We start from the raw sequence: 26386 nt of genomic DNA on the forward strand, positions 1-26386 counted from the left end.
TGCATCTTTTTGAATGCATTCATTCCATCACTACAGTTTACTACACTCTTTGTAATTTCACTGCACATTTTAACATTTTTTTTGTTTCTCTTCAAAGCCATTTTGTCATAATTTGTGAGTGAGTGAGTGAACAAGGGAGTGAGTGAACAAGGGAGTGAGTGAGTGAACAACAGAGCGAGTGACCAAGCGAATGAGTGGGTGAACAAGTGAGTGAGTGAGCAAGCGATTGACTCAATCAGTGAGTGAATGAACAAGTAAAAGAGTAGGCAAGTAAGTGACTGAACAAGTGAGTGACTCAGAGAGTGAACAAGTGACTGAACCAACTCATATAATTAATGAGCAAGCAAGTGACTGAACGAGCAAATTATTCAATGACTCAGTGAAATATAAGTATGTTAATGAAGAAGAGAGTGACTCAGTGATTGGCTGAATAAGCATTTCTCTGTTTTTTGTCTAGCTATTGTTGTTTGCTTCTAAATTTTTGTATCTCACCTGCAATCGGTCCTCTGTCCAGAATGAGGGCTGCTGATTGGCTCTTATCCCTGGCCTTCCTGCCAGTGGTCTGTCTCGGCTTCCGCCCGGATATCTGCAACGCAAAGCCAAAGGACCTCTCTCTGGAGCCGCGCTGCATTTACCGAAGTCCTGACACCGATCCCACGGACAGTCCAGCTTCGGAGCCCGAATCCATCCCCGAGTCCACAAACCCTCGAGTATGGGAGCTGTCCAAGGCGAACGGGCGCTTCGCTCTGTCGCTGTACAAACAGCTGGCACTCAGCAAGACGCCCGACGCCAACATCTTCATGTCGCCCCTCAGCGTGTCCACAGCGTTCGCCATGACCAAACTGGGCGCGTGCGATGACACGCTGGAGCAGATCATGAAGGTGAGATGACTGAACGAGCAGCGGACCGAGTCACTCAGTGATTGATGGGTTTTCAAGCCGTCGTGTGATATTTAAGATTCCATTTGGGTTGAAACAACAAGGCAATCGTTTGATTTTGGGTTCAATCTGTTTCCGTCTGCAGGTGTTTGAGTTCGACACCATCAAGGAGAAAACGTCCGATCAGGTCCACTTCTTCTTCGCCAAGCTGAACTGCCGCTTGTACAGGAAGAAGGACGAGACCACCGAGCTCATCTCTGCCAACCGTCTGTTCGGGGAGAAGTCGCTCGCCTTCAACGAGACGTACCAGAACATCAGCGAGACGGTTTACGGCACCAGACTGCAACCTCTCGACTTCAAGGTGACCACAAAGTCCACACTTTAAACCAAAATGTAGAATTCATTTAGGTAAATGGATGAATGGGTGAATTAATAGACGGATCTCAGAAGTATATTTCTGTCAATAAGAAGGAAAGTACTGCATATCACAGCTCCTCGGTTCTGATTGGATCCATCTGGTCTTAGTTTGGTGGAAGCGCCCCAATCTATTGTTTAAGAGTAAAATCTTCCCGGTTTGGTGAAAAGAGTCGTCTCGCTGCTGTAGGAACATGCGGAGGAGTCCCGCGTCACCATCAACGACTGGATCGCCAACAAGACAGAAAACAGGATCCAGGAGACGCTGCCGGCCGGCGTGCTGGACTCCACCACCGTGCTGGTCCTGGTCAACACCATTTACTTCAAGGTAGCCGCGCAATCTAAAGTTCACATCGAGGGGACAGTAAATAAGGGCGGAAGACAGCCCTGACCCCATGTTTCATTTATTACGATGAAAAATCTGCCGGTATTTTCTGCTGAGACGGGTTTGTGCGCTTCAGGGTCAATGGAAGAACAAATTCGACAAAGACAACGGCGTCGTGGCGGACTTCCACGTCAGCCCCAGCCGCAGCTGTGCGGTTCCCATGATGTACCAGGAGGCGCGCTTCAGGTACCGACACTTCCCCGACGACCAGGTGCAGCTCCTGGAGATGCCGTACAGCGGCGACGACATCACCATGGTGATGATCCTGCCCAGCAAAGACACGCCCCTCAGCAAGGTGAGCCCAACAAAACACACCTGGAAAACAGTACGTTACAACAACACATGACCACAAACACAAAAACACACAAAAGATACCCAAAGCCAGAACAATCAGAAACTACCGCAACGACATACAGTATGACAGAACTTAATGATTTGGAAACTGAGAAAGACGACAAAAACCGAAAATATCTACAATGAAAATAGTATGACAACACACAAAAACACAACACAACACAGCAAAAAAACAGCAACAATCCAATGACAATAGAGACTTCACAATAATCCGAAACAGCAGAAAAACATGAATGTGTCAAAGGAACATTAAAAAAAAAAAAAAGAAATAAATGATGTTTTGTTGTTGGTGACTAACAAGTGTATTGTATTGTATTGTATTGTGTGTGTGTGTGTGTGTGTGTGTGTGTGTGTGTGTGTGTAGGTGGAGGAGATGCTGGACCTGGGGAAGCTGAGCTCCTGGTTGGACCAGATGAAGGAGACGACGGTGTCGGTGCAGCTTCCTCGTTTCAGGGTGGAGGACAGTTTCAGTCTGAAGGAGAAGCTTCAGTCCATGGGACTCAGAGACCTCTTCAACGCTGACCGAGCCAGCCTGCCAGGTGACACACACACACACACACACACACACACACACACACACACACACACACACGCTCAGACTCGTCCCCTTGTACTCAGAGCACATACCAACATTATTATTTTACGTTCAAACCTTGTGAGAAAGACAGTAAAATCTGTTTCTCATTGTTTTTACACTTCTTTTTTCCCTGTATAGATACGGATGAGACATTTGTTTTCGATAAAATATTACCAACCTTTTCGTTAACGGTCCTGTTTTAGGACATTAACCTTGTGCTTTTGAATACTGCATCTTGAGCTGACGTTTAGAGTGAGGACTGAGTTGGTTTCGCAGCTCCTGAACCATGTGGTCTTGAATAGATGAACTGAGGAATAAACGTGTACTGCTGTGTTTCAGGGATGTTGGAGGACGGCAGTGACGGCATTTACATCTCTGATGCTTTCCACAAAGCTTTCCTGGAGGTCAGTCTGCTCAAGTCTCTCACAGCTGTTTCAAACCCAGCTTTAAAATTTATGGACATAAACAATAAACGCCCCAACTTTCAGATTTCTTTAACCATCAACATTTTGTTTCTTTAAGTATCTGTAATTCTGACAGATGTTTTATTTATATTTCTATTATTATTTAATAATTTTTATTCTAAAAATTAAAAGTTTCTTGGGCTTATTAATACATTGTCTTTATATCTGGCACATTTTTGCAAGGTTTTCTTTTTAATTGTTTTTGTAGTGTTCTCAAATTTTGTACAAATTTTTGGTACCTTCGGGAGCATTTTTAGATGAATTATGTTCATTCTGTTGGGCTGCATTACTGCATTGAACATCAGTTGCATAGGGAGAGATGTTTTACCTTGCGGATATGTTTCAATGCAGTCAGAAAACTTTCCTTATGCATTTTGCAGGTCAGTAAATAGCTTCAGCAAGCATTTTAAGATTTTTTTTTAAACATTTTTGATATTATACTTTGATTATCAAATGCAAACATTAATTTTTAGTAAAACATTTTTTGAATTTTCTCTACTTAATAAGCTTTAGTTCATTTATATATACATTTCAACACAATGCTGTTTGATCTTTCCATATTTTAAATAATGTTTTAAATAGATTTGTTCGTTTTAGGATTTCTAAGGTGATGATAAATCTATGTATATGTTTTTGAAACTTAACTTCTAAACCCTTATAAAACCTTTAGTTGGACTTTTTCCAGGCTGGCTTTGTGAATATAACACGGCCGTTCTCTCGGGAGTAAAAACCTGTTTTCTGATCGTCAGGTGAATGAGGAGGGCAGCGAGGCGGCGGCCGCCACCTCCGTCGTCGTCATCGGACGCTCCATCAACCTGAACCGCGAGGTGTTCGTGGCCAACCGGCCGTTCCTGCTGCTCATCAGAGAGGCCACCATCAACACGCTGCTGTTCGTCGGCCGCGTGGCCGACCCCTGCGGCCAATAAGAAAACTGCCTCTCGCTCTTACTTAGAGCTTTAAAAAAAAAAAAACCCAGAAAATCTACAGTCTGTTTGATGACCTTTGCAAACCATGTGACATAAAAACGTGACAAACAAACAATCCTGCACTTTTCCTGCCGCTCAAGTTTTCTTCTTCTGGATGGTTGAATAAAATCTGTGGCGACTCAAATCTGGCTTCAGCGGCTATGAAAACTTTAAATAGATCATGTGTAGAAATCCACAATTACTTTTGAGACGTTAGCGTCAGGTTGAACGAATCTCTGTGCAATTTTGTTTTTTTAAAAACATTTTAGTTTTGAATCCACCGCGATTACCTGATCTGGGATGTTAAAACACTGTTGTTTGTTTCTTCACGAATCACTAAGTTTTCTCAGTTGTTGAAGCCAAAGACAACAAAATGTTCATTTCTGATTTATGACATTAGATTACTTCAAAATGTATGTGACACTGGTTATTACTTCCACAAATAGCACTGACATATTTTCAGTCACACTATAATGAGAAGAGAAAACACCATATAAAATGAATGGAAATTATAATTTAGTACAAAAGTGGCAAAAGTTCTCGTAGTGAAACCAAACGTAGGTAAAAGAAAAAAAGAGGCGAGTCGCTGCTGTTGGACACTTAAAGTGCTTTATTTCCTCTGAAGGAGATGCGACCTGTCAGTGATCTAGTGGTCATAGTGAAAGAAGCTTCTTCACATTTTTCCTAAAACTAATCGACCTTTGGCCTCATTCCCTCCAGGCACCCGCCCCTCTCCCCAAAAGACCCCGCCCCCTTCTGTAGGCCCCGCCCCTCCACCAACAACAGAGACATGCAACATAAATTTTCACATAAAAACCTCTCAGGTTCGTCGACTACAGACCTCCATAAGTACCTCCTCTTAAAAAAAAACAAACATGTACAGTATTAAAAGTTAATTTACTAAATGTTTTTTTCTTTGACTCATTGTCCGTTTCGATATATTAGGATATACTTTGAGGAATCAACAGTAAAGAGTAATCTCATTCGGTGAATATATCTCAATGATTTGATTTGTAGTCAGGCATGTCGTGGTCAACCAAACATCAAACTCACCCAGTTCAAAAGAAAAAAGTTACTAAACAAGAAAGGACTCAAAGTTTGGCATTTTGTTGTTGATCCAAGATTGGACCAACTCAAAGACACAATAAAGAGCAGAGCATGAAGAAGAGGATGATGATGATGATGATGATGATGATGATGAGGTTTACCTTTTTTCACAGTATGAAGACACAAGAGGAAACGAGGTGAAACGAGGAACTGTTGGAGGAAAAGTCGGATATAGAACCTGAAAGTCCTCATGGGTACATTCTTCCTGAATAAGGTCTTGAAAGATTTTCACATTAACTCGATGATCCTGTCGGGTCAGTTAGGAAAAAAGGATCTCCAGCTGTCCATCACACAAACGTCGGATTAGCTGAAGACAGTGTCAATTCTTTCTCACGAGGCCGACAAACAAACTAGAAATATGGTCAACATCTAACCTTGATGGTCCAGCATGGCTTCCATGCTGAGCTGGGTGTGTATGACCTCCTCCTTAAAGTTTTCATTGGCGTCTATGTAGTCACTTAAGTATATTCACTCTTTCAAGTTGGAAAGAAAAAAAAAAAGCAATCTAAAGAAATAACAAACAGAAAACACGCCGGGGTCGTGGATTTCAATAGTTTGACAAAGTGATAAAATATCTCTGCATACTTGAATAGTTAATATGGTGAGAAAGGCTCTTGGTGTTTATTTCAACCTTGCACTCACTTTAAATGAGTCATGTATTTAAATATTTGCAAAATTTGTTTAATGCTGTTCCAGCAAATTTGATCTGAAACAGTAAAAAAATGTAATATATTTATTTAATTTTTTTAAGTTTCCATCCTCTTATTTCCCTTCATAAGGAGTTATATGACATTGGAAACTACTGAATAATAAATGCTGCCTCGATGCTTTAACAAACTACAAATAATTGAACTTAATCTAAACAAAGTTAAATCTCGTTCCATTCAACTGTAGCTGAGAAAGATTTTGAATTTCACAAACAATTTGTACTAAGGAAAATGTACGTTTAGTTCAGGTTTGAATTCCTTCAAGTCCGACTTTTCCTCCCTTGTTTAACCAGAGCAGCTTTTCCTTTTCTCGCTCCGAGGGGTTTGAAATGACGCAAATAAAACAACAACAAGAACTCTGTCATGTTAACAAAATGGAAATAAAAGGAGTCCGATTTAAGACACTGTGACTGATCCCAACCTCCAAACTGTAAATCACAACGTTGTTTCAGGCTTTTAAAAACTTAGATGTTTAAAACAGCAGTGCAATAATCATCTTGTAATACCAATTTGAGCCACCAGATGGCACGGCGAGTTATCAGAGTCCTCACTGTGTTTAGAGAGCTCAACACTGCCACCCAGTGAATGGAAGGAGTATTAAGGGACTAAGGATTAAGCATGTCAGGTCATTAAAATTACACCCAAGAAACAAAATAATTTTTAAAAATATTCCTGGTTGTTATTAAGAATTAAACAAGACATTTAAAATGTTTAAGTGTAAACCTGTAAGGACGTTTCACTCTGAAAAAGATCATCCTCAAGCATAATATAAAAAAAAAAACAAAACAACAATGTAGTTCAGTGACATCAAATACAACAAAATTGTCGTTTGAGTCATAGTTGCTTTCATTTTTAATTTAAATTCCTGAAACCGCTGTGATTAAAATGGCACTGAGAGGTCCTGATTGATCGGAAACACAGTGGAGGTTGGGCTGAGCTCGGTGACTTGGACTCTCACTGCAGTGAGTTTTCTGTGCACTGAAAAGGAGGTTTTCTGGTTGTTGTGACTATTGCCTGTATTGCCCCTCTCCTGTTATTGAGTATTCTGTCACCTTCTGCAGTGACTCGTAGGTAGGTGTGTGTGTCTTTGTGTGCGTGTGTGTGTGTGTGTGTGTGTGTATTTACAGGTGAGTTTTGTTTCTGCGGCGTGCAGATCGCGCTGAGGTTTAGCCGTTAGCGTTTTGCTACGTAGGGAAAAGTAAACGTGGGATTCACTGGATTAAAGAAGAGTCTGTAAATACCTGAAGGATCCTGGTTTTAGCCTGAAGTGTGAGCGCGGCTGCGGCTAATTCAGGGAGGAAATCAAACGAGGACAGAGCCGCTGCCTCACTTGCATAAATGTTTTTTTTTTCTTTAAACCGTCCACTGAGACTCTGATTCACAGCTCTGTAGAAAAACAGTAACAGCCGATCCGTGTGCTACCTGCCCACACCTGAACCCTTTACATCACTCATATGCAAAGAAACAAACACGTAGTAGTTAAAATGTCTGGTAATAACTGTGGATTGTTCTGTTCTTAAAAAAAACCAAGTAAAAGTAAAAGAGTCTTCACCCCATCTTTCGCTGATAAGTGCTGAAGTTGTTTCGGAGGCCGCGCCGTCCTTCCTTTGGTTGCCAGGTGGTCCCGCCTGCTCCAGCTCGCCCCCTGCAGGCGAACGCAGACCTCTGGAGGTGTTTCAGTCTGTTTTTCATTTAAAGTTATATCTATATATTTATATATATATATATATTCATATATCTTTTTTTTCAAAAGCCCAGCTCCATGGCCTGACTATTACATCCATCTGGTCTGACAGGGTCTGGCTCCTCATCCTGTCCACGTGAGCCCAGATCAGAACCACCTGAAGCCAGCGACGCACAACCTGAGCTGCACTCCGTCCTTGGGACACACTCAATTCATTAGAAATGATCGGCTATGCCGGAATTCACTGTTATTGCACCAAAGTCACATTTTTTTTTTTTTTTGTTCTGAAAAGCCAGTAAATTGACCTTCTGCAGGATCTGAATGGCCAAAATACTGCTTTTTTTCCCCCCCGATACTTTCCAACTTTATTTTACTGATTAGACAAAGACGCTTACATCCTGATGGTCCACTCTGAGCATTTTCAACACGTAGACATAAGACACCTGCTAATTCTGGTGTTTTGTTGAGAAGCGCAGCCAGCATTAAGGCTAAATTAAAGTTCTTCTGTTCTGATTTGAATCCGTTTTTGACATTAAAGCCGTTACCAGACAGATCTGACCTCTAATTATTCAAAACGGCCTAAAATCCACGTTATGGCTTGATGACTTACTGTCAGTCACTTAATCCATGAAAGGAGCCGATTCATGTCGCCTTTCATCAACAGTGTTTTAACATTCTGTCCAAAAGCTTATTACTGGATGTTGAATGTTCTATAACGCGTGACTGGGTAACTTTATAAAGGCTAGATCCATGGGGGGGGGGGGGGGGTTCATCTTGTTCTGTGGTAACAGTTCATTTGTAAATTATGCTAAAACCAAGCTCACTATTTCATTAGCATTAGGTCCACTTCTTAAAAATATCACTGCCATGAAATAAGCAAACTACCGGATGTAATCTGTTTAAGATTATAAGCAAAACACACTGAACTCACATGCTGAATAACGTTTTTCAGAGGAATTGAACAGTTAACATAAGGCCACTGCAATAAGCTCAATCAAAGACAGATAAGAGCTACGTTAGCCACATCGGTTAGCCTGCTAGCTAAATTTCCACACAGGTGAAACAGACATCAAACTGAAGTTGATTTTCTTCCAACTATGCGTGAGGCAAATCAAGTCATAATACTGAGTCTAAACAACATTGGTTAATGAGGTGAGTATCCCGTATTTATACGTTTTCCTCTGGAGAAGCAAGCGCCCTGTCGTGGGAAGATTTAACAGCTTAAAAACTATGCAATTTGTTTACAAAATATTTTTTTTAAGTTATTTTTCAAGAAATGTTCTTAACTACTGGAAACTAAAGATCAAAACTATTATCCAATACTAAATATAATAAGAAACGATGCAATAAGGTGGCTTGAAAAACGCAGTAAACTCTGCAAAAATAAATAGCTTACAAGCTAATATAAGTTCCTAAAAATATGTATAGTTACTCATCAAAACTATACTGTATAGCGAGTCTTCAGGTCTTTACTCAGAGCAACCTGTTTATAGTCGACCTAAGGACTTAAAAAAGTTCTTGTTCCCATCGATCGCTCTGTGAGGACCTTCAGTCTGAAACCAAGACAGGCCGGAGTGCAGCAGGTTCGGTGCGTCGTTCGCTTCGGCAGAAGCTCCTGACCGGGTCAGAACTCGTCCTTTTTCCACGTTAAAAACTTCCACATTGTCAGAGCAAGATAGTTCCCGAGAAAACCGTAACAAAAGAAAATCGTAAAGACATGCTTGCTTTATAAAAATATCTGAGAAGACTGACGGAGCTCTCTGTGTGAATGGAACCAGAGCGCCCCCCGGTGGTGCTGTGCTGCAGCTGTATTGCGTAGTGATGAGAGGTAACTGAGCTGTGTAGCTTATCTGAGGCTGGACGCCATCCAGTTTTCCCGCTGCCTGATGATCCAGTCTGATCTATCAGATCCTGACAAACCGAGTTCAACTGCCACAGGTCTTGTTTAACAGCCAAATAAACAGCCCAGTGTGATCGGAGGCTCCACAGTTTGTCTGCACCAGAGAGTTTGAGGGCGTCTGAACTGATTCCTGGAAATCTGAAGTGATTGGCAACGCACTGCGTTGATGAGAGGGTCGGATATTAGTTTTGCGGGTGGGTCTATTCTTAACCAGTGGTTAGACTGGTCCCCAACCTGAGGGCCAAGCCCAAATGGAGTGGGAGGGAAGGTGTTGTTTAACACAATTAAACTGGTAATAGTTCTAATTTTGAAGGGACTTATATTTGTATGTCGGTGTGTCCACTTGCATTTGGCGAGACAGTAATGTTCTGGCTTATCCAAGGCCAAAAATGGAGTCCACAGATTTGTGGCATTCTAGCTTTAAAAACATCATAATCTACCAGGAAACCCTCAAAATTCTAAAGAAGTCAACTTTAAAAAGTTGACTACCTGCAAACAAACGACGGCTGTGAAAGTTTTATTTGAAGTAGACGGTGAAAACTTTTCCCTGGATCAGGACCCGATGAAACCGAGGACTGAAAGTGTGGTTTGAGGATTATGAGGCTGCGATATGAGGTATGTTGTGTTAAATCTACAGAGAGATCTTATCCTGAAATGTCAACAGAAAGCCTGAAAGCATCAGAAACTCCGATCACACTGAAGCTGAACTTTCACCACGTGCCATTTTGTCATTGAACCCCATTTTTTTGTGCAACTTTTTCTTTTCTTTGTGGTGTTTAAAGAGCTCAGGATTTCTTATTATCAACCTGCCTGCTCCAGATTGTCTCAAGGCAAATACGAAGGATTTTTTTTTTTTTTTTTTTTAAACGAATAAACTGGCACTGAGAAGTTTGGCAAAGTGTCCGTCAGACAGACCGCTGTGACGCTGCATTGTGAACCTGTAAATATAAAAGTAGATATCTGTAACAGAAACTCGACGGAGGCAAACTAGAACCACGGAACGCGGCGGTGTATGAGGTTGTTGGAGTGTGTGGCATTTCTTCATTTTAGCTTAATTGGTGCGGTTCGGTTAGTGAAGGTAGATGCGGTTTAAAGCGGAAAAAAATCTCAGTTCGAACTCTGAGGTGTCTTTTGACTGCAGCGGCTTCCGCGTCCTGTTGGCGACAACAGGATCCGACTGGCCCGTCCAGCCAGTCCGTCCACCTGTGACTCCCACCCCAACGCCCGGCAGGGTCAGTCGGGCCCCGTGGTGGAAACCGAGGCCTGCGGACCTTCGCCGTACTGGCCTCCGCCGCTGCTGCTCCCCGCGCCGCTGCCTCCCCCGGCCTCGGGCTCCTCCTGGCTGGGGGAGGCCTCGTCGCTCGGCCCGCCTCTGGAGGTGACGGAGGTGGTGGTGGTCTCGGGGGAGGCGCTGTGGGCCTCCTGCGGCGCACAACCCGGGTGGTTCTTGCGGAAGTGCTGGTTGAGGATGGCCTGGAAGGGGAAGCTTTTGCCGCAGACGTGGCAGTGGAAGGGCTTGTTGCCGGTGTGCTTGCGGATGTGGTACTCCAGCTGGTCCTTGCGGGTGTACTTCTTCCCACAGATGCGGCACACGAACGGTGTGATGCCCATGTGCAGCCGCATGTGGCGGTCCAGGCTGCCTTTCTGGTTGAAGGACTTGCAGCAGTAGATGCAGGTGAGCCGAGGGTTGTAGCGGAACCAGCGATCTCCCACCTGCTCCCTCAGGTAGTCCTCGTAGCCGCCCATGTCAAATGCTGCATGCTCCTCCCCCTGACGGACAGAACCAAACCTTAATACAGCGGATATCTCTTCAGGCCATCAAGTTGGTGGGATTTGTGTTTCATCGCCAACTCATACATCAGTGGTTAATAACAGGGTTCAGAAGTTCTTGAAAAGTGTTTGAATGCTTTTGTTACAACGTATCTGTAACGCTTTTACGATTTCTAAGACACCGCCATCTAACACTGGTAGGTAAAAAGCACAGTGTCCCTTGGGAATCTCCTTAGAATACACTAGCATCTCAGAGCTCAGGGGCGTGGCGGCTCTGCGGCTCTTATGTTGAATCAGATTTGCAAGTGTCAGTAAACAAAAGTTAAACACTTCATACAATCTGGAGCAGACCTGGGAAAGAGCCCAGTGCTTTTATTTTGAAGGCTCCTGCTTTTCTATGTCAGTGAGAGTAGGTAGGTCAAATAGTGTCTGGATTCCCTGTAATGTGTCGGCCAATCACAGCCTCTCTTGGAGGTACAGTCAATTGGAAAAACGGTAGACACCAGCAAAATAGCTGACGGCAAAGAAATCACGTTTAACTTAAAATCTCTGTCCAACCTCTTAAAAACCTCACCCTTATGCTTTAGATTCTTAACATTCGTGTACCTCATCATGTTCAACATTATTGCACTTGTTGTATTTCATATCAGGGTGTGTCAAACAGACATTTCCTCTATTTGGCTCCAGTCAGTGAGAGGTCCATCTATCTGCTGAATCGTGGGACATCAGTCCGTACCTGTGAGCTTGGCTGTCGTAGTTCATCCGCCCGGCTCGGAGACTCGCTCTTTGCTCTCTGACGCTCTGTGAGGACCACCACGCTGCCAGTAGGACTGAACCTGAAACACAAATAACATCCCGTTCACATATCTGCAAACCCAACATAACAAATCATAATGCAGTGGAAACACTCCAATAAGCCTTTCCCACTTGTCAAAAGACCTGTTTAAACCTGGTAATAATCGGCTCCTCATCGCGGTGGGAAATGGTTTAAACAGCATTTCGATCCGGGTTGATTTTAATCGGCTCGCCTCCGATCAGTTTCAGTGAGAAAAGCACACCCGGATCGGCGTGGTAATTTGCATGACGACATCGACGTAGCGTGGCTATGTGAGTGCGCTTGTTGTTTTTAGACACAGAGTGAGATATCCTTGATCAAGATGACCCAGCACTGGCAAGGCAGCGAAATCAGAAAGCTTCTCTTGATCCGTGGGGAAGAGAAGATTCATCGACGGGTAACGGGGACTGAGCTTCCGTCCACTGTTTATGTCGCTGTGCTCCATCGTGCTGATGATGTCATCAGTGTGAGACACCATCAGCACGGGAAAACACAACCACGCAGCTCGCCTGCAAGCAATTAGACCCAGGTCTGCAGGCAGTGGGAAAGGAATCAATTGCCGATTGTCACTTTCAGTGGGAAAGGGGTATAGCAAATTGAAGGAAGAGGCGGTTCGATGCTATCGTAAGCGAGCTAGCTCTTTATTGCTACCGCTAGCGGTTCACAGGGTAACATGAGGGATTTTACATACAACAAATCGAAGAATTGTGACAAAACACGTATTGAACATATCAGCACCTTAACAGCTGAAACGGTGGCCCTCGACATGCAGCTTGTGTCCATGGTTGATGATAAAATAAATATTTTATTCTGATCATTACTGGAACGGCTTTGATTTAATGGGATAATAAGGTACTGTATTTCAATGGAGACAGAGTCCTCTAGTGGTTATGTAACGCAAGCATGATTAAAAAAAGATCGCAAATCTCTGACGTCATGTGTAACCGGTTACACGTCGATTACAAGTCCTGGTTACTCGTGTAGACAAAACTGTAAAAGTTGACGACCCCAAATAAGGAGAAAGTAGAAAACCAGAACTTGGAGGACATCAGTAACACTGTCAATTAAGATGAAGTAGTCAAACAAAATGCTGGTGATACTGGGATCAGCAGGCCAGTCAGAGAGAAACATTGATCAAGGTAGGCCATCTCCCCCAACCGAGCGCCATCTGGGTTGTTTTGTGTAAATGCCAGTGGAGATCTGGGGGCATTTAACAGGGACTTCTTAGTGATTCCAAGTAGGATTAGAGTAAAGGTGTTTGGTTGGTCAGTAGAGAAAGCATCTATGAGTTACATGAATAGTGCAGAGAGGGTCGGTCCATTCAGTTCAGAAAGTTAGTTAAGGACAGAAGATCACAGAAAAATAGAGGGAGAGAGGATAGTTTAACAAAATACAGAAAGGCAGAAATCCTTGGAAAAAGATAAAGAGAGCATTCAAGGGCAGTGCATTTTAAGGGACTGGTTTAAACTAGTGAAAGATTTGCCCAACCAGGAAAGAGGAGGGCAGCTTTTGGGAGCAATGGCAGAAGTTCAAACACATTTTAAGAGTACCTATTCAGTCTATTCAGAGAATAAGAACGTAGGTATTTCACCTGGGCAAGGGGTGTAATCAGTTACAATGAAAGGAGGTTGTTAAACTATAGCCAACACTTAATGTAACATTGTAGAAATCAGACACCTCCCATGAAAAGTATAACTTAATAAATCAAATTGTGAAAAAACTAAAAATTCCAGGATTAACACAGTACTTAGCATACTAGCATAATCCAGCACCGGATTCAGGATGTTTTAACCCTATTTAGACCAAGCAGGTTCAGAGCCAGATCCTGACATAGCAACATAATCTTTGCATCCGTCATCTAAACGCTGGCTAAAGCCTCTCAATCTGGTGCTAGACGAGCACCACTTCTGAACTCGAGAGAAGCATCAATGACTCTGCCTGCAGCTGATGACTTATCAAGACCAACGAGAAAACGCAAAACACCATATCGAAAACTACAGAAGAGTAACTTCATCAATTTTTTTGACTGTAATGGACACAAAATTAAAGCAGCAGTGAAGTGAGAATGAGACCCAGAGCTTCAAGGCACAGTGGTCTGCAACCAAGGTCACAAACGCTGGAGGAAATACAGCAGAGGATGGCTGCAGCAGGGACCAGCGCTGAACTAGAAACTGATTCTTCTTGGTGGAAAACTGGTATCAGACAGAGAAAACAGCATGTGCCTCATGGATGACAAAAGTTAAGAAATGGGGACTCTAAAGGAAATAAATAGGAAACTTACAAAAGTATAAATATTAAGGGCGGCAAGTATCTCAGTATGTAGGGGGAAGATAATTAATGAAAGGTTTGTCATAGATGAGTAAGAAATCATGAAACTTAACTGAACTGTAGGTGGGTAGGTAGGTGGGTAGGTAATGGGGATGGCCTCATTAGATTTGAAATTCAGAAATTCTAATCAAAACAACTCTAGTATATGCCACAGCATTGTCTTGAACAATGGTTAACAGTAATGCAGTTTAAGACGTGTTACTGAAGGTACTGAGGGTGTCAAGGAAGGTCATGGTTCCCAGAAAAGTTGAAATTATGGTGCTTCCTGAGTTACTGTGGCCACTATCAGTATGTGAAATTTTATTATCTGTTGCTAAGAAGATGGAAAGATTGGTAAGTTCCTACTTAAGTGGTAAGACAAGGCTAGATGTCTAATTAGTGTGGTATTGTAAGGGAAAACAATACTTCAGCTACCACTGTCTAGTTGAACAAAGGCATTTGAGTGTAGTGGGGTCAGGGGCAAAGTCTTTGTCATCTAGGAGTAAGGATGTGGCAGTCAAGAGCCTGGTTCCAAATCAAATGAAGGATGGAGGGAACGGCACTCGAGAAGGGCAGAAGCAGCTCCTAAACATGTAGAGATCATAGCAAAGTTTCAGTTTGGCTGGGGAGGACTGGGGCTTGGCTAAATAAAACAAAGGTGAAACAAAGCAGGTCCCGAGGGTGAAAGAAAGCTGAAAGTAGAACAGAGTAGGAGGGTGTAGTTAAGGCGACAAAGGCAGTGGCTCGATACATTCAGGAATACTGAGGGAAAAAAAGAAAAAAGAACCAAATTGAATGAACATGTGGAGTGTGGAGGTGAATCGCATGTGATTCTTTTAAGGCAGAATCCTGTAAAGCGAGGTTTACACTTACACGACTTTTAGGCAGGCCAATCTGGAGTTACGAACCAGCAGGCTCCCGCACAGTTCACGACTAGTTCACGAATAGTTCACGAATGCGCCCATCAGTGTCGCGAACTGGCACGACGCATTCACAGCACATTCACGCATAGGTTGCACATAGTTTACGAGCTTCCCGCATTGGCACGACGTGGTTGCGCGCGCAATTACACACGTCATATAAAAAGGGGGGCTTCCCCAACCCCGGGTCATTTTTGGATTTGCTGTGGAGCAGACAACATGCTGAATGCCAGAGACACCATCATTGCGGAGAAGAGAATTTGCCTGAACCTGCAGCTGCTCTGTGCTGAAGAGCAGCAGAAAAGGCGCTGCCTCGGGCCCCGAGCTGAAGGGGGCCCCGACGGACGGCTGACATCAGTCAATTTCAATGACAAATTACAGGCACTACACTAGACGCTGCAATGACAGTGTGTCGAAAATCCCCTGCATGGGGCCCTTTTCCGGGTACTCGCCGGTGGCCACGACTGGCACGCATCCTCCCGCATTGTCCCGACGCGTTCACGAACAGTTGGCGCATAGTTCATGGCCCGTTCGCGATATTTTGTTGTGACCAAAATTTTGAAGATTTCAAAATTCTCGTCCCAACACGGCACGCAGTCACGATGGGTTTACGCACACTTCACGCCACGTCACGCTACTGTATGAATAGTTTGCGACTCGATTCGTGGCAATGCGTGCCACAGAATCGTTCAAGTGTAAACTGAGCTTAAGTTTGGGTATAGGAAGACCCATTAGGTCCATTGTGTTCAGGCAACACAAGACTGTAAAATTAGTTTGACACAATGAGATATCTTCTGGATCTTTTGAGTAAACTTGTGCTTTTCAGGAACCAGGAATGTGAGGCCTGACTGTGTTGCGATCTGTCAGTTAACTGATTCAGGTGATTTCACTGAGCTGACAGTTCTTTTGGAGCATGATGCATTTGGTTCGGGTATTCGCAGTAGTACTGTCTATACCTGGAGGTTGCACAAACAGAGCCTGATTTTATTGAAGAGAACAGTGTTTGTTAAACAGTGAGAGCTGGCATTGAGGGAATGGCTGTGGGAAATCAGGGATCTCTGTCTAACCGTCTGGTCTGTCTTGTGACCCAACTAGACAAAAACAAGATGAAAGGAGGCTTCCCACAGACGAGTTAGCAATCAAGCTACTCCATAGTTAAGCTTAGGCACTGCTTATACGTCAATGTTTTCATGGGAAAATGTCCAACTTCAGCTAAGTCTTGGTTGTTTGTTTACATAACAGCAGTACTGATAGACACTGGAAATGGAAGTTTTCAAAGCTGCTTCCACAGTGTCTTGTTTTTGAAATGCACTATTGTCCATAATTTCCATTTAAAGGCAAAGTAAATAAGAGATCTACCGTGAAAATAATTAATGTTCCCATTTGTCACCTGTTAGAAGAAAATTGCCTTTAAACAATCGGTCTTCTCCATCAACAATGTCTTGGTCAAGTTTTTGTCTTTTCAAACTGAGAGGTGCGGAGCAGAACAACTTTGGTGGACTGTGTAGCCCACCACTACTTCCTGGTTCCTGAGCCAATCATATCCGTGTTCCCAAGGTTGCCAAACATAGAGCACAGCATTTGGTATTTTATGGCTACAAAAAAGCAGCAGCATGCATGGAAGCCAGTAAAAAAAAGTGGACCAGAAATAGTTTCATCAAAACTGAAGCCTTGACATGATCGAGTATTTACACTTTATCAGCAGATGCTAGGCAAAGCATCTTTTTCATTCTGATGGGGACAAACAGCATTGTAATCTATTTCCCACCCTCTGTGATGGAGATTATAAACTAGCTAGATGGGTGAACCATTACCCTGTTAGTCTAGCCACTTGCGGCAATCAGCTGTGGGTTTCACCTCTGGCGTCAGTTCGCCGCCCAGGGTGGTCCGGGTCCACTGCAAGCAAGCAGGATCAAAGCATTTTAGTCCAGGACCATCCCAGACGAGTCCAGAAATATCTACATTATTTGATATGGCCAGGATGACCCGGAACTTATGTTTTGCGGAATGGAGCTCTTTGTTTTCAATAAGAACTGATACTGATAAAGTGTCATTGATTTGCTGCAGAGTTTACCTCAGAGGAGAAAGAAAATTAATGTTTCTCCATTTGATCTCTCACACTGGAGTTTAACTGAGTCTCTTAAATGCATATGCCTTAAGAAAATAAAGCGCTGCTGTCCTGAAACATTTTATCCTGTGGCTGCATTACAAACCAGGCAGCCAAAAGCCAAACCTGACCCCTGGTTCAATCAGAGAACTCAGGCAGCTAGGAGGGAGTGTCGCTGAGGCAAACGCAGGTGGAGGAAGGACAAGCTGCAATGTCTCATTCCATATTTTAAAGGACTGCTGGCTTCAATATCAGACCACTGTTAATGATAGTCCAAAAAGGTTCATTGGTCTTCCAAGTTACCTGTATAAATCAGCTGACAAGATACGTCACCACAACATCACGTGACACTCTGAAGAAGACAGCTGACAGCTGCCGAAACCGTCAGGTAAATAACTAAATACCAATCTGGTCTTTGGAAAAGAACCTTTGTTTTTGGATTTGCACTGTTAATGATGCTAAAAGAGAAAACTTGTCAGACATCATTATGGACAACCGCCATGACCCACGTGTGCTTTACAGAACAATTGATTCTGTTCTTAATACCCGCAGCCTCTGTCTAGAATCATCTCCTGAAACCTGTGAGAAGTTTCACTTTTTTATTGATAAGGCTGTTTCCACTAGGGTCCTGATTTTGATACGTTATCCCTCTGGCTCTTTTCATTGTCCTGGTGTATTTCATGAGTTTGAGTCAGTGGGTTGCCCATACTAAGCCCTCAAGTTCCCCACGAGATACCATTTCCCCTCATCTTTTTCAAGACATTTTCCCCAGGATAGGACAACTTGTCCGTGCTATCGATAACAGCAGTCCGGCGTTGTCCCAGTAAAATTTAAACATGAGGCCGTGCTACCCTTGCTGAAGAAACCTGGCCTGGATCAGACCGTCATGGCTGAATTTAAGTCCATTTGCAATCTGCCTTTTAATTCTAAATTCCTGGAGAAGGTTGTCGATCTGCAGCTGAAGAACCGCCTCGACAATCATAACATCTTGGAGGTCTTCCAGTCCCTTTTTAAACCCATAAACAGCACCAAGTCAGCTTTACTCAGGGTTTTTAACGGCATCCTCCTGGTAAACGATTACCCGTGCCGACGTGTTTCTCGTTCTGCTGAAGAGCTGCACTTGACACCGTGGATCACAGCATCTTATTATCCCAACTGCAGAGCTTGGTTGGCATCAGTGGCCATGCACTAGTGGTTGAAGTCCTACCTGACAGACAGAGCCATGTGTGTTTGCCATGCTGGCTCTGAATCCTCCTCCACTGCATGGTCTTATGGGGTTCCACAGGGCTCAATCTTGGGGCCACTGTTTTTGTCACTTTTATTGCCACTGGGGTCCATACTTCGAAGGCACGGCATCTCATTTCACTGCTTTGCCAATGACAGCCAAATTTACGTCCCGCTAAGGAAGAAAGATGCCTTCTCACTGACGGTTCCATTATGATACCTTGATGACATTAAAGCCTGGATGGCCCTAAACTTTTTAAAATCTAAAGATTGGACATTTATTGATTTAACTGATGTGAAACATTAAGGGTCAAATTCAATTATTTCACCTTTAATCGTGAAAAATGCAACTTCTCTGAAACACACTATAATTCCTGCGCGCTATGGTCCCAGTCAATAGTTTTTCAAGGTAACATGACAAAAGTTACAAATAGTGAAGCGCTATGACTTCATTAAATATCATATCAATATTGTACTTTTCTTTGTGTGCATGCAGGCTTGGTTGTATAACACACACAGCACCCACTAGAGGCCTGCCATGTAGGCCTGTCACATTACAAAATTTGCCTGACGATAAATCTCCTACAAATTACTGCCGATAAACAATATTAGTGCCATTATTTTGAGAACATTTTTTATTGATGTAATGATAATAAATGGCATAATAATGCGCGTACACCATATCAAAAGCAATAAACTTTAAATTCTTCAGAGTATTTGACATTACTCTGATTATATTTAGTTTGCCGACTAAATGCCTCTGTGAGCGTCCACTGTAGGGCCCAACACTCTGCTGTTCCTCCAGCGGCACTTTTTTTTTTTCAAGCTGTGAAAGCTGAACAGGGCAGTGATGTTTCAGGTGCGCGTGCATGTTGGTCGTGTTTCCCTTCTTCGTCGCCACTACCTTGGAGCAAATGCATCATATTGGCTGGTCTGTATTGACGGGCTCACCTTGTCCAGTCAGTTTGAAAACGAAACATTCCCACACTGGGGCCGTGGCATTCGGTTTAGAAACCATCTCTTTTGTCCCTTCATCCATATTTGCTCCTGTTGCTGCTCGTGGCGCTCACTCGCAGCGCTGTGTGTGCGTATAAGCTAACGCACGAGCGAGCAGCCTCCCCGGTCCTCACACCGGAACAAAGATAGGTTGAGTGACAGGAGGGCTCACTCTGTTGAATCCGCTACAGAACCAACGCGCCCAGGTGTTAACACAAATATACGGACACAGAGTGAACCCTCTTTTCATTCAGCCTGTATTGTAGAGAGACGGGAGGAAAACAAATACACGAGAACGTCGATTTATCGAGGCTGGCAAACTTACCGACTTGGGGTTTTTTTATCGTGCGATTAACTGATTTAATTAACGATAAAGTTAATGATTGCCGTTACGGAATTGGAAATTAAATATAGTCCGATCTCCATTATGCTGACAGTGTTGAGCAGACGAACGTTCTCATGCTTTTTTTCATACATCGTTTTAGGCCTGGTTGACATCTTTTGCTACAGCGTGTCGTACCGCGGGATACATCATGTTGTTTGAAACTGGTCAGGGACCACTGCTCTATAACACCTCAAGGCTCAAATCTGGGACCACATCTGGACGCACCTGACCACAAATAGTGATCAAGTGATGCACGAGGCGGATCCAGATAATCAAGTTACCAGATAACTGATAATTGAAGTCAAGACAACAGCAGTGGGCCTGTAACAGTTAGCACAGTGTGATTACTGTGAGATTCTTTTAGCCAAACGTGTCAACAGCTTCAGAGATACTGTCTCTTCCTGCTTACTGAGCTGGCTGTTAGTCTTAGTTTCAGACACAAGTCTTAAAAGTACAATAAGCAATATTATGTCACATAACGAACTTAGCCTCTCCTCCTCCTCCTCCTCACCTTCGGAGAGTGTCACGCAGGTTGTCAGTTTGTGAGACTTTAAGTGAGTTTGGACAGTACGGGCACGCAGCCAGCGTCGCACGGCACGTATACACGTAGCGGTTGTCGCACACACACAGCCAACGGTGCGCGTGCGTCATGCTGAGGCCGGTGGTCCTCAGTGCACGGCTGACAGCGCAGCCATAAAATATGGAATTCAGTGCTGCTCGTTTGGCAGCCTCGTTGTTCTGTCCCAGAATAATTCATTTTGAATTAAAAAAATTTGACCAAGACATGCGAGATGGAGACGGACGTTTGTTTAAAGGGAATGTTTCTTCAATGAGAGGTGAAAAGTGGGAATGATTTTTATTTTTATTCTTACTTATTGCATCTTTAACAGTTGCTATTTAACTAAACTCCAATATACTGGTACATGGATAATAAATGCTAAACTTAGTCATTGTGACCAAAATATGAAAGATCTATTATTCTTATTTTGTTCAATAGAAGTTAGTTGCCTTTTCTACCTGCTATCTGCATGTCAGTAGTACAGTCCAGCTGTTTCACTGCTGCTTCGTCTCATAGTCTTTATTTCAGAAATGTATCTCTTCATGAAGCATCAACATCCAAATAGTATTTTCCTCCTACTGACTGATCTAACGGTTTGTATCACCGCAACACTGCAACAATACAAGCATACTAAGAAATATTGTAACTACTGAAAAAAGGCCATCATTTACATTTTAATTGTAGTATCTTTTCAAGTAAGTTCAGTGCTTCTCAATGAGACAGCGAGGAACTGATCAGTTTGAACATTTCATTGATTACCATAATGACAGGCCACAGGAATAAAAAGTGACAAACCCAGCATATAAATTGATCTGAATGTAATCTAAGTCTCGCTTCCACTTCACAGTTTGTGCAGGTATGGTACGGGACGGTACAGGTTTTTGAGCAGGTCCACTGACAAAAGCTGTGGATAGTACCAAAAGAATCGAACCCAACCGTTAGCATTTACCGTAACCCCTTGCAGTAACTGGAACGGTTACCAAAAGGCGGAGCGAAGCCCGCCTTGTTCAAACAGTTCATCGGCTGTATAAACCTTCTGTAGTTGTTCGCACATGCCACTTTGCAAACACTGGCTGTTTTGTTTAACTCGTTTAATTAATTAATTTTTTATGTCGGCACATCACACAGCACTAGTCTTCCGACGACACGCAGATGCTCCTCTCCATGACAGGAGGAGGAGATTGGACCGTGCTGTTCAGAATGAGGAAGTTTTCCCAGCTTTGTCACAGAGAGGAGACACTCGTGGCTTCGCTTGGAAGCCTGAGCAGTGCCGCTGAGTAATGACTACCACAGAGTGAAGGACCACAACAGCCGAAGTGGAGCGCCGCATTTACCATCGCGTAATGACGTCGTATACCTGCGTCATAGCACAGTGGCCCGACCGTGCTCTCTGTAGTGGAGACACGACACTGATTTAGGTTTGCCACACTCCGTGCATTTACACGGGACTTTTTATTCCTGTATAAATCCGAATAAAGCCTCATTTCCCTCTAAAATGACCACGTAAACACCTATACACTTAGTTCGGAATTAAATTTGAATCCAAATAGACCGGCTGGTTTATTCTTGTTTGGAAGCGACATTGTGCGTAAATAAAGCGCAACTTCATTCCAGTCGTTCTGCGCATGCCTGGTGCGTGATGATGCAATCTTCAAAGATGGCGCCCTGCAGCCCGCAGCTCGACTCATACGGAGATGATTTATTTAACGGCAGTTTTAGGAGAACGGACGGAATGGACATACCGTAAATCCTCTTACAGCAGCCGGGGCTTTTATTTGTCTGAAGTGTAGCTGGCACCAGGCTTTTAATGATAGGAGGCATGCATGAGAGAGAGGCTTATATTTTAAAATTTTCAAAAAGAGCAGAAAGATCTTTTGCGTCAGTTGGAACCCAGTACAATGTACTGAGCTCATTTATTGAAAACAAGTATCAAACAGTACTAAAACAGTAATAAACAGTACTGCAGTTTAGAGCTGGGCGATATATCTAATTAATTTGATTAATTTGATTTTATTTTTTCAATCAATGTGAAAAAAAAAATTAAAACTCAACATCAAGTTTAATGTTTTCTCTCCCTTCGCCATCTTTACCAAACGCGTGTAATACACACTGTCGCCAGGAGGACTGGCGCTGTAGCACAGGCGCTTCACAGAAAAAAAAGAAAAGACAAAAAAAAAAACAGGCTTATATTGGGAGGCGGCTTTTATGAGCTTTCTTCAAAGACGCACCCGGTCATTAAAGGAGACGCGCTTTTAATGGAATACAGGTCATTATTAGAGGACTTACGGTAATGAAACGAGTGGACGAACGGGCGCTTGACAACACGGACATTTTCAAAGCTGTAGCGTCAAAGTTAATTGAGAAACAAAGAAGAGAAAAACGCTGTTACTTAAGTATAACACGGCAGCCCCTGTCCAATCGGAACGCTTCGCAGACCCTGGAACTAGAGAGGATTTAATCCTTAGTTTTTCCCATGTAAACACGAAGTTCATGAATATAATTCTGAATTGCTTAGTTTGGAATAAACCAATTCCGAACTTAGCACACCCATGTAAGCACACTCACTGTCCTGTCCGTCCCGTGCCACCACACACTATGCAGTGGAAACCAGGTTTACGGTAAAACTGAGCTGGGTGACAGCAACTTTATCCCGCTGTCGCCCTTATGACTCACCGATCTGTCTCGCTGAAGCTGGACGAAGGCTGCACACTGCGGGTCCCCAGCGCCCCCACCGGCCCCGTCACCACCGTGCTGCGTCCCGACGTGTCGATCATTACAGTGGCCCCTTCTTCCATTGGCCCCCCTTCTTCCTGCTGCTCCCCGGACCCAATCCACTCCTCCATCCTCTCCGTCTTGATCCGAACTCCATCTACAACGCCTCCATCTTCGGCGCTGCCGGTTCGCTCTGGCTCGCTGCTCGTCTCCACATACCACTGACCGGCCCGGTTAATGCGAAGAATCGGCTCCTTCCCCCCCCTGCTGCTGCTGGCCCCTGAGCCCTCCAGCCCGCTGTGCTCCACCGTCGGCGGTGGGCTGAGGGGCTCCTCAGTGGGGCTGACCGGCTCGGACACCTCGGCTCCTCCCCGTGGGCCGAGTAGCCGCAAGCTGCCGTGATGAGCCCCGCCTCGGACCACCGCCTCCAAGGTTCGACTCCCCCTGGAGCCTCGCGCCGTCACATCCTCCTCCCGAGACTCCTCGTCCAGATCGGCCAAGTTGATCTTCAAGTGGATGCCTTCCAGGATCTGCGTGCAGCGGTCGATGATGTGCTGCATCTGCAGGAAGCTGGCAGCCGTCAGGTAGCTGATGATATCGGCCAGCTGCAGACAGAGGCGGCCGGTGTAGCAGAACGACAGCAGCTGCTCAAACACCGACGGGTTGCGGATCACGGTCAGTGACACAGTGCTCATCTGGCTCAGAGACATGTGGTCCCGGAAATATGGCGAGCTAGCGGCAAGGACCACCTTGTGCGCTCGAAAGCTCTGACCCTGAACATTGACCACAATGTCACAGAGACGACCCTGGACCCGAAGCTGGTTCAGATGAGACAGAACCGAGTTACTGAAATCCGGGATGTCCAGCTGGACGCTGCCGGAGCGCTCCATGCTGCAGCCTGCTGGGACTCTGCAACGAAAACAATGTGTCAGAGTCAGAACAGGATAAAACCAAGACCAGGAACTGGACTGAGCCCAAACTGTACCCAGCACCAGACCTGAAACATGTACAGAACGATGACTAGACATACAGGAGGAAGGTCAGTATCTGATATAGACTCTGAACTAGGATAGATCCTGGAGCAAGGCCAGAACTGGTCCCAAAGACAGGTCAGGTTCCAGATGCCAGTAACCAATGAAGTACGAGACATGTATCTGGTACCAGTATCTGCATCAGGTGCTGGACTGAAACCAAAGCAGTGCTTACATCAGATCCAATCCTGTACTAAGTGTGCTTATGGTTTGGGACAGCAATCAAACTGAAAGCAGATCAGGAACTGGTACAGAATGGAGACTTGGACAAAGCCTGAACAAGTACGCTAACTACAGTCACACTGCTGGTTGACTGATGCAGAAATCGTAGAAGTGGGCCTGGAGGTACCAGAGTTGGCTGGCTGGCTCAGACAGGATGAGCACCAAGAGCAGTCTCCCACAGACTGACAGAGACCGGCAGACAGCAGCAGCAGACAACAGCAGTGATCTGCAGGTGATTAAAGCCTGAGGCCTGAATCTGGAGGACCCACTGAAGATCATGGAGTTCATATTGAGAGAAGGGCAAGAGAACAGGTACCAGATACCAGGACTCGACCAGGTAGACACGGGACCAGATCAGTACGATTGCAAGGTACTCATATTTCTTTGATCTGGTCCGAGCTGTCAAACTGGTTCAGGCCTGGTTTGAAACTGGGACCAGTCTGACCAGCAACTGACGCAGAACCAAAACAAAATTCCTGTTTGATCAGAACGGGACTAGAGTCATCATTCCATTATAATGACAAGACTGGGACAAGACCAGTACAAGGTCACAAGAACTGACCGGGAAGCGGGCACAGTACAGGTCTGTCGTGTTTTCTTTGATTGATCCCTTTAGGTCACTGTGCATATTTCTCTGTGTTTTAGCAGTTGCTTGAAGTGGCAGTTTTGCATTATTATTCTGCCTCTTTTCAGTTGTTGCCTGTCTTTTTGTCTCCATTCTCTATTAGCATAGGGCCGTGTTAATTCTATCTCTTTGTATTTATTTTGCATTTCATTTTAAGTTTTTTTTTTTTTTTTTTTTTTTGGGGGGGGGGGGGGGGATCATTTTGTGTTTTAGTGTCACATTAAATATCTCCAAGGGACTAAACAACATGAGCACTACCATCATTGCATCTCCTTTGTATTGTGTGGTTGTTGACTCTGGTGCTTTGTATCTCTTCATCTGGAGTGTGTGTCCTCTGTGTATTAGTTGCTGCAGCAGTGTACTGCTGTCTCATTAACAGTGCATTAACTCTCATTTTAAAGTCTGCTTCAGGAGCCTCAGGGGGTCCTGGACCCCCATACAGAACCCGATCCCACCTGAAGTCACATGCAGACTCTGATCCGGTTCACCCCTCTCTGGACCTGCGTTGAGAAATCTCCGTGGACCTGACAGGTGTGACTTCAGAGCCCGACTGAACTGAACCAGGTCCGGACCCGAGACCCTCCAGACAGACCCCCGCTGCGGTTTAGAGAGGGGCAGACACCCGGCCAGGTGTTCGGCGGGGCTCTCACCTGGGGAGGGCAGGGGGAGGCGGGCTCTGGTTTCAGGATGCGGTGCAGGCTCGGGCTTCAGTCTCGCGGCGTGCCGAGCATCGCTGTCCGGACGGGAGACGTCGACTCGGCTCGCCTGGGTCCGGTCCCGCAGGCTGCAGCAGCTCCACCCGCCGCTCCACCAAGCCCCGAAGACCCGCGGCGGCTCCAGCAGAGGCTCCAGCGGCTGTCGCGTCGCGCTCAAGCCCGGAGAGGGGCCGCAAAGTTCATACTCCGGTCCGTCAGCAGCCGGCGTGCCGCCATCGCGCAGGGGGAGAGACTCGATTCAGGTTCGGCTCGGGGACAGCGAGTCGCCGCTCCTCATCTTCCTTTTTCACGAAGGGCCGAGGCTGCAGGAAGGAAGGGGTGGGGGTGAGGTGGGGGGACGCGCTGAGCATCATGGGTAATGTAGTACAGTCAATACGGCGCGCCAGTGTACTGCAATGTTTGAAAACTACATCTCCCAGCGGGAAATCAGGACCAGAGGAGGGGCACCTGGAGTTTGGCAAAGTGAAGTACTTCAGTTCGGCTGAAGTATTAATACTTCGTTACTCTGGGATAAAAGTATTTTTACTTTAAGATAAACGAAT

At 44.7% G+C, this 26386-nt stretch overlaps 2 protein-coding genes across 2 annotated transcripts; one reads left to right on the forward strand and one right to left on the reverse strand.

The window, feature by feature from the left end:
* Nucleotides 1-515: 515 nt before the first annotated feature.
* Nucleotides 516-4028, forward strand: LOC115381699 (antithrombin-III-like). Its single transcript, XM_030083261.1, has 7 exons — nucleotides 516-881; nucleotides 1024-1239; nucleotides 1483-1620; nucleotides 1754-1972; nucleotides 2396-2570; nucleotides 2948-3012; nucleotides 3822-4028. Exons 1-7 carry the CDS (start codon nucleotides 516-518, stop codon nucleotides 3996-3998), a joined length of 1356 nt encoding a protein of 451 aa, XP_029939121.1. The 3' UTR covers nucleotides 3999-4028.
* A 3562-nt stretch (nucleotides 4029-7590) lies between these two features.
* Nucleotides 7591-26154, reverse strand: zbtb37 (zinc finger and BTB domain containing 37). Its single transcript, XM_030083260.1, has 4 exons — nucleotides 25779-26154; nucleotides 23212-24159; nucleotides 11942-12041; nucleotides 7591-11205 (listed from the first exon to the last, which is right to left on the reverse strand). Exons 2-4 carry the CDS (start codon nucleotides 24138-24140, stop codon nucleotides 10669-10671), a joined length of 1566 nt encoding a protein of 521 aa, XP_029939120.1. The 5' UTR covers nucleotides 24141-24159; nucleotides 25779-26154; the 3' UTR covers nucleotides 7591-10668.
* Between the last annotated feature and the right edge of the window lie 232 nt (nucleotides 26155-26386).

Source organism: Salarias fasciatus, chromosome 23, assembly GCF_902148845.1.
Source record: "Salarias fasciatus chromosome 23, fSalaFa1.1, whole genome shotgun sequence".
In the NCBI taxonomy this organism is placed as follows: Eukaryota; Metazoa; Chordata; class Actinopteri; order Blenniiformes; family Blenniidae; genus Salarias; species Salarias fasciatus.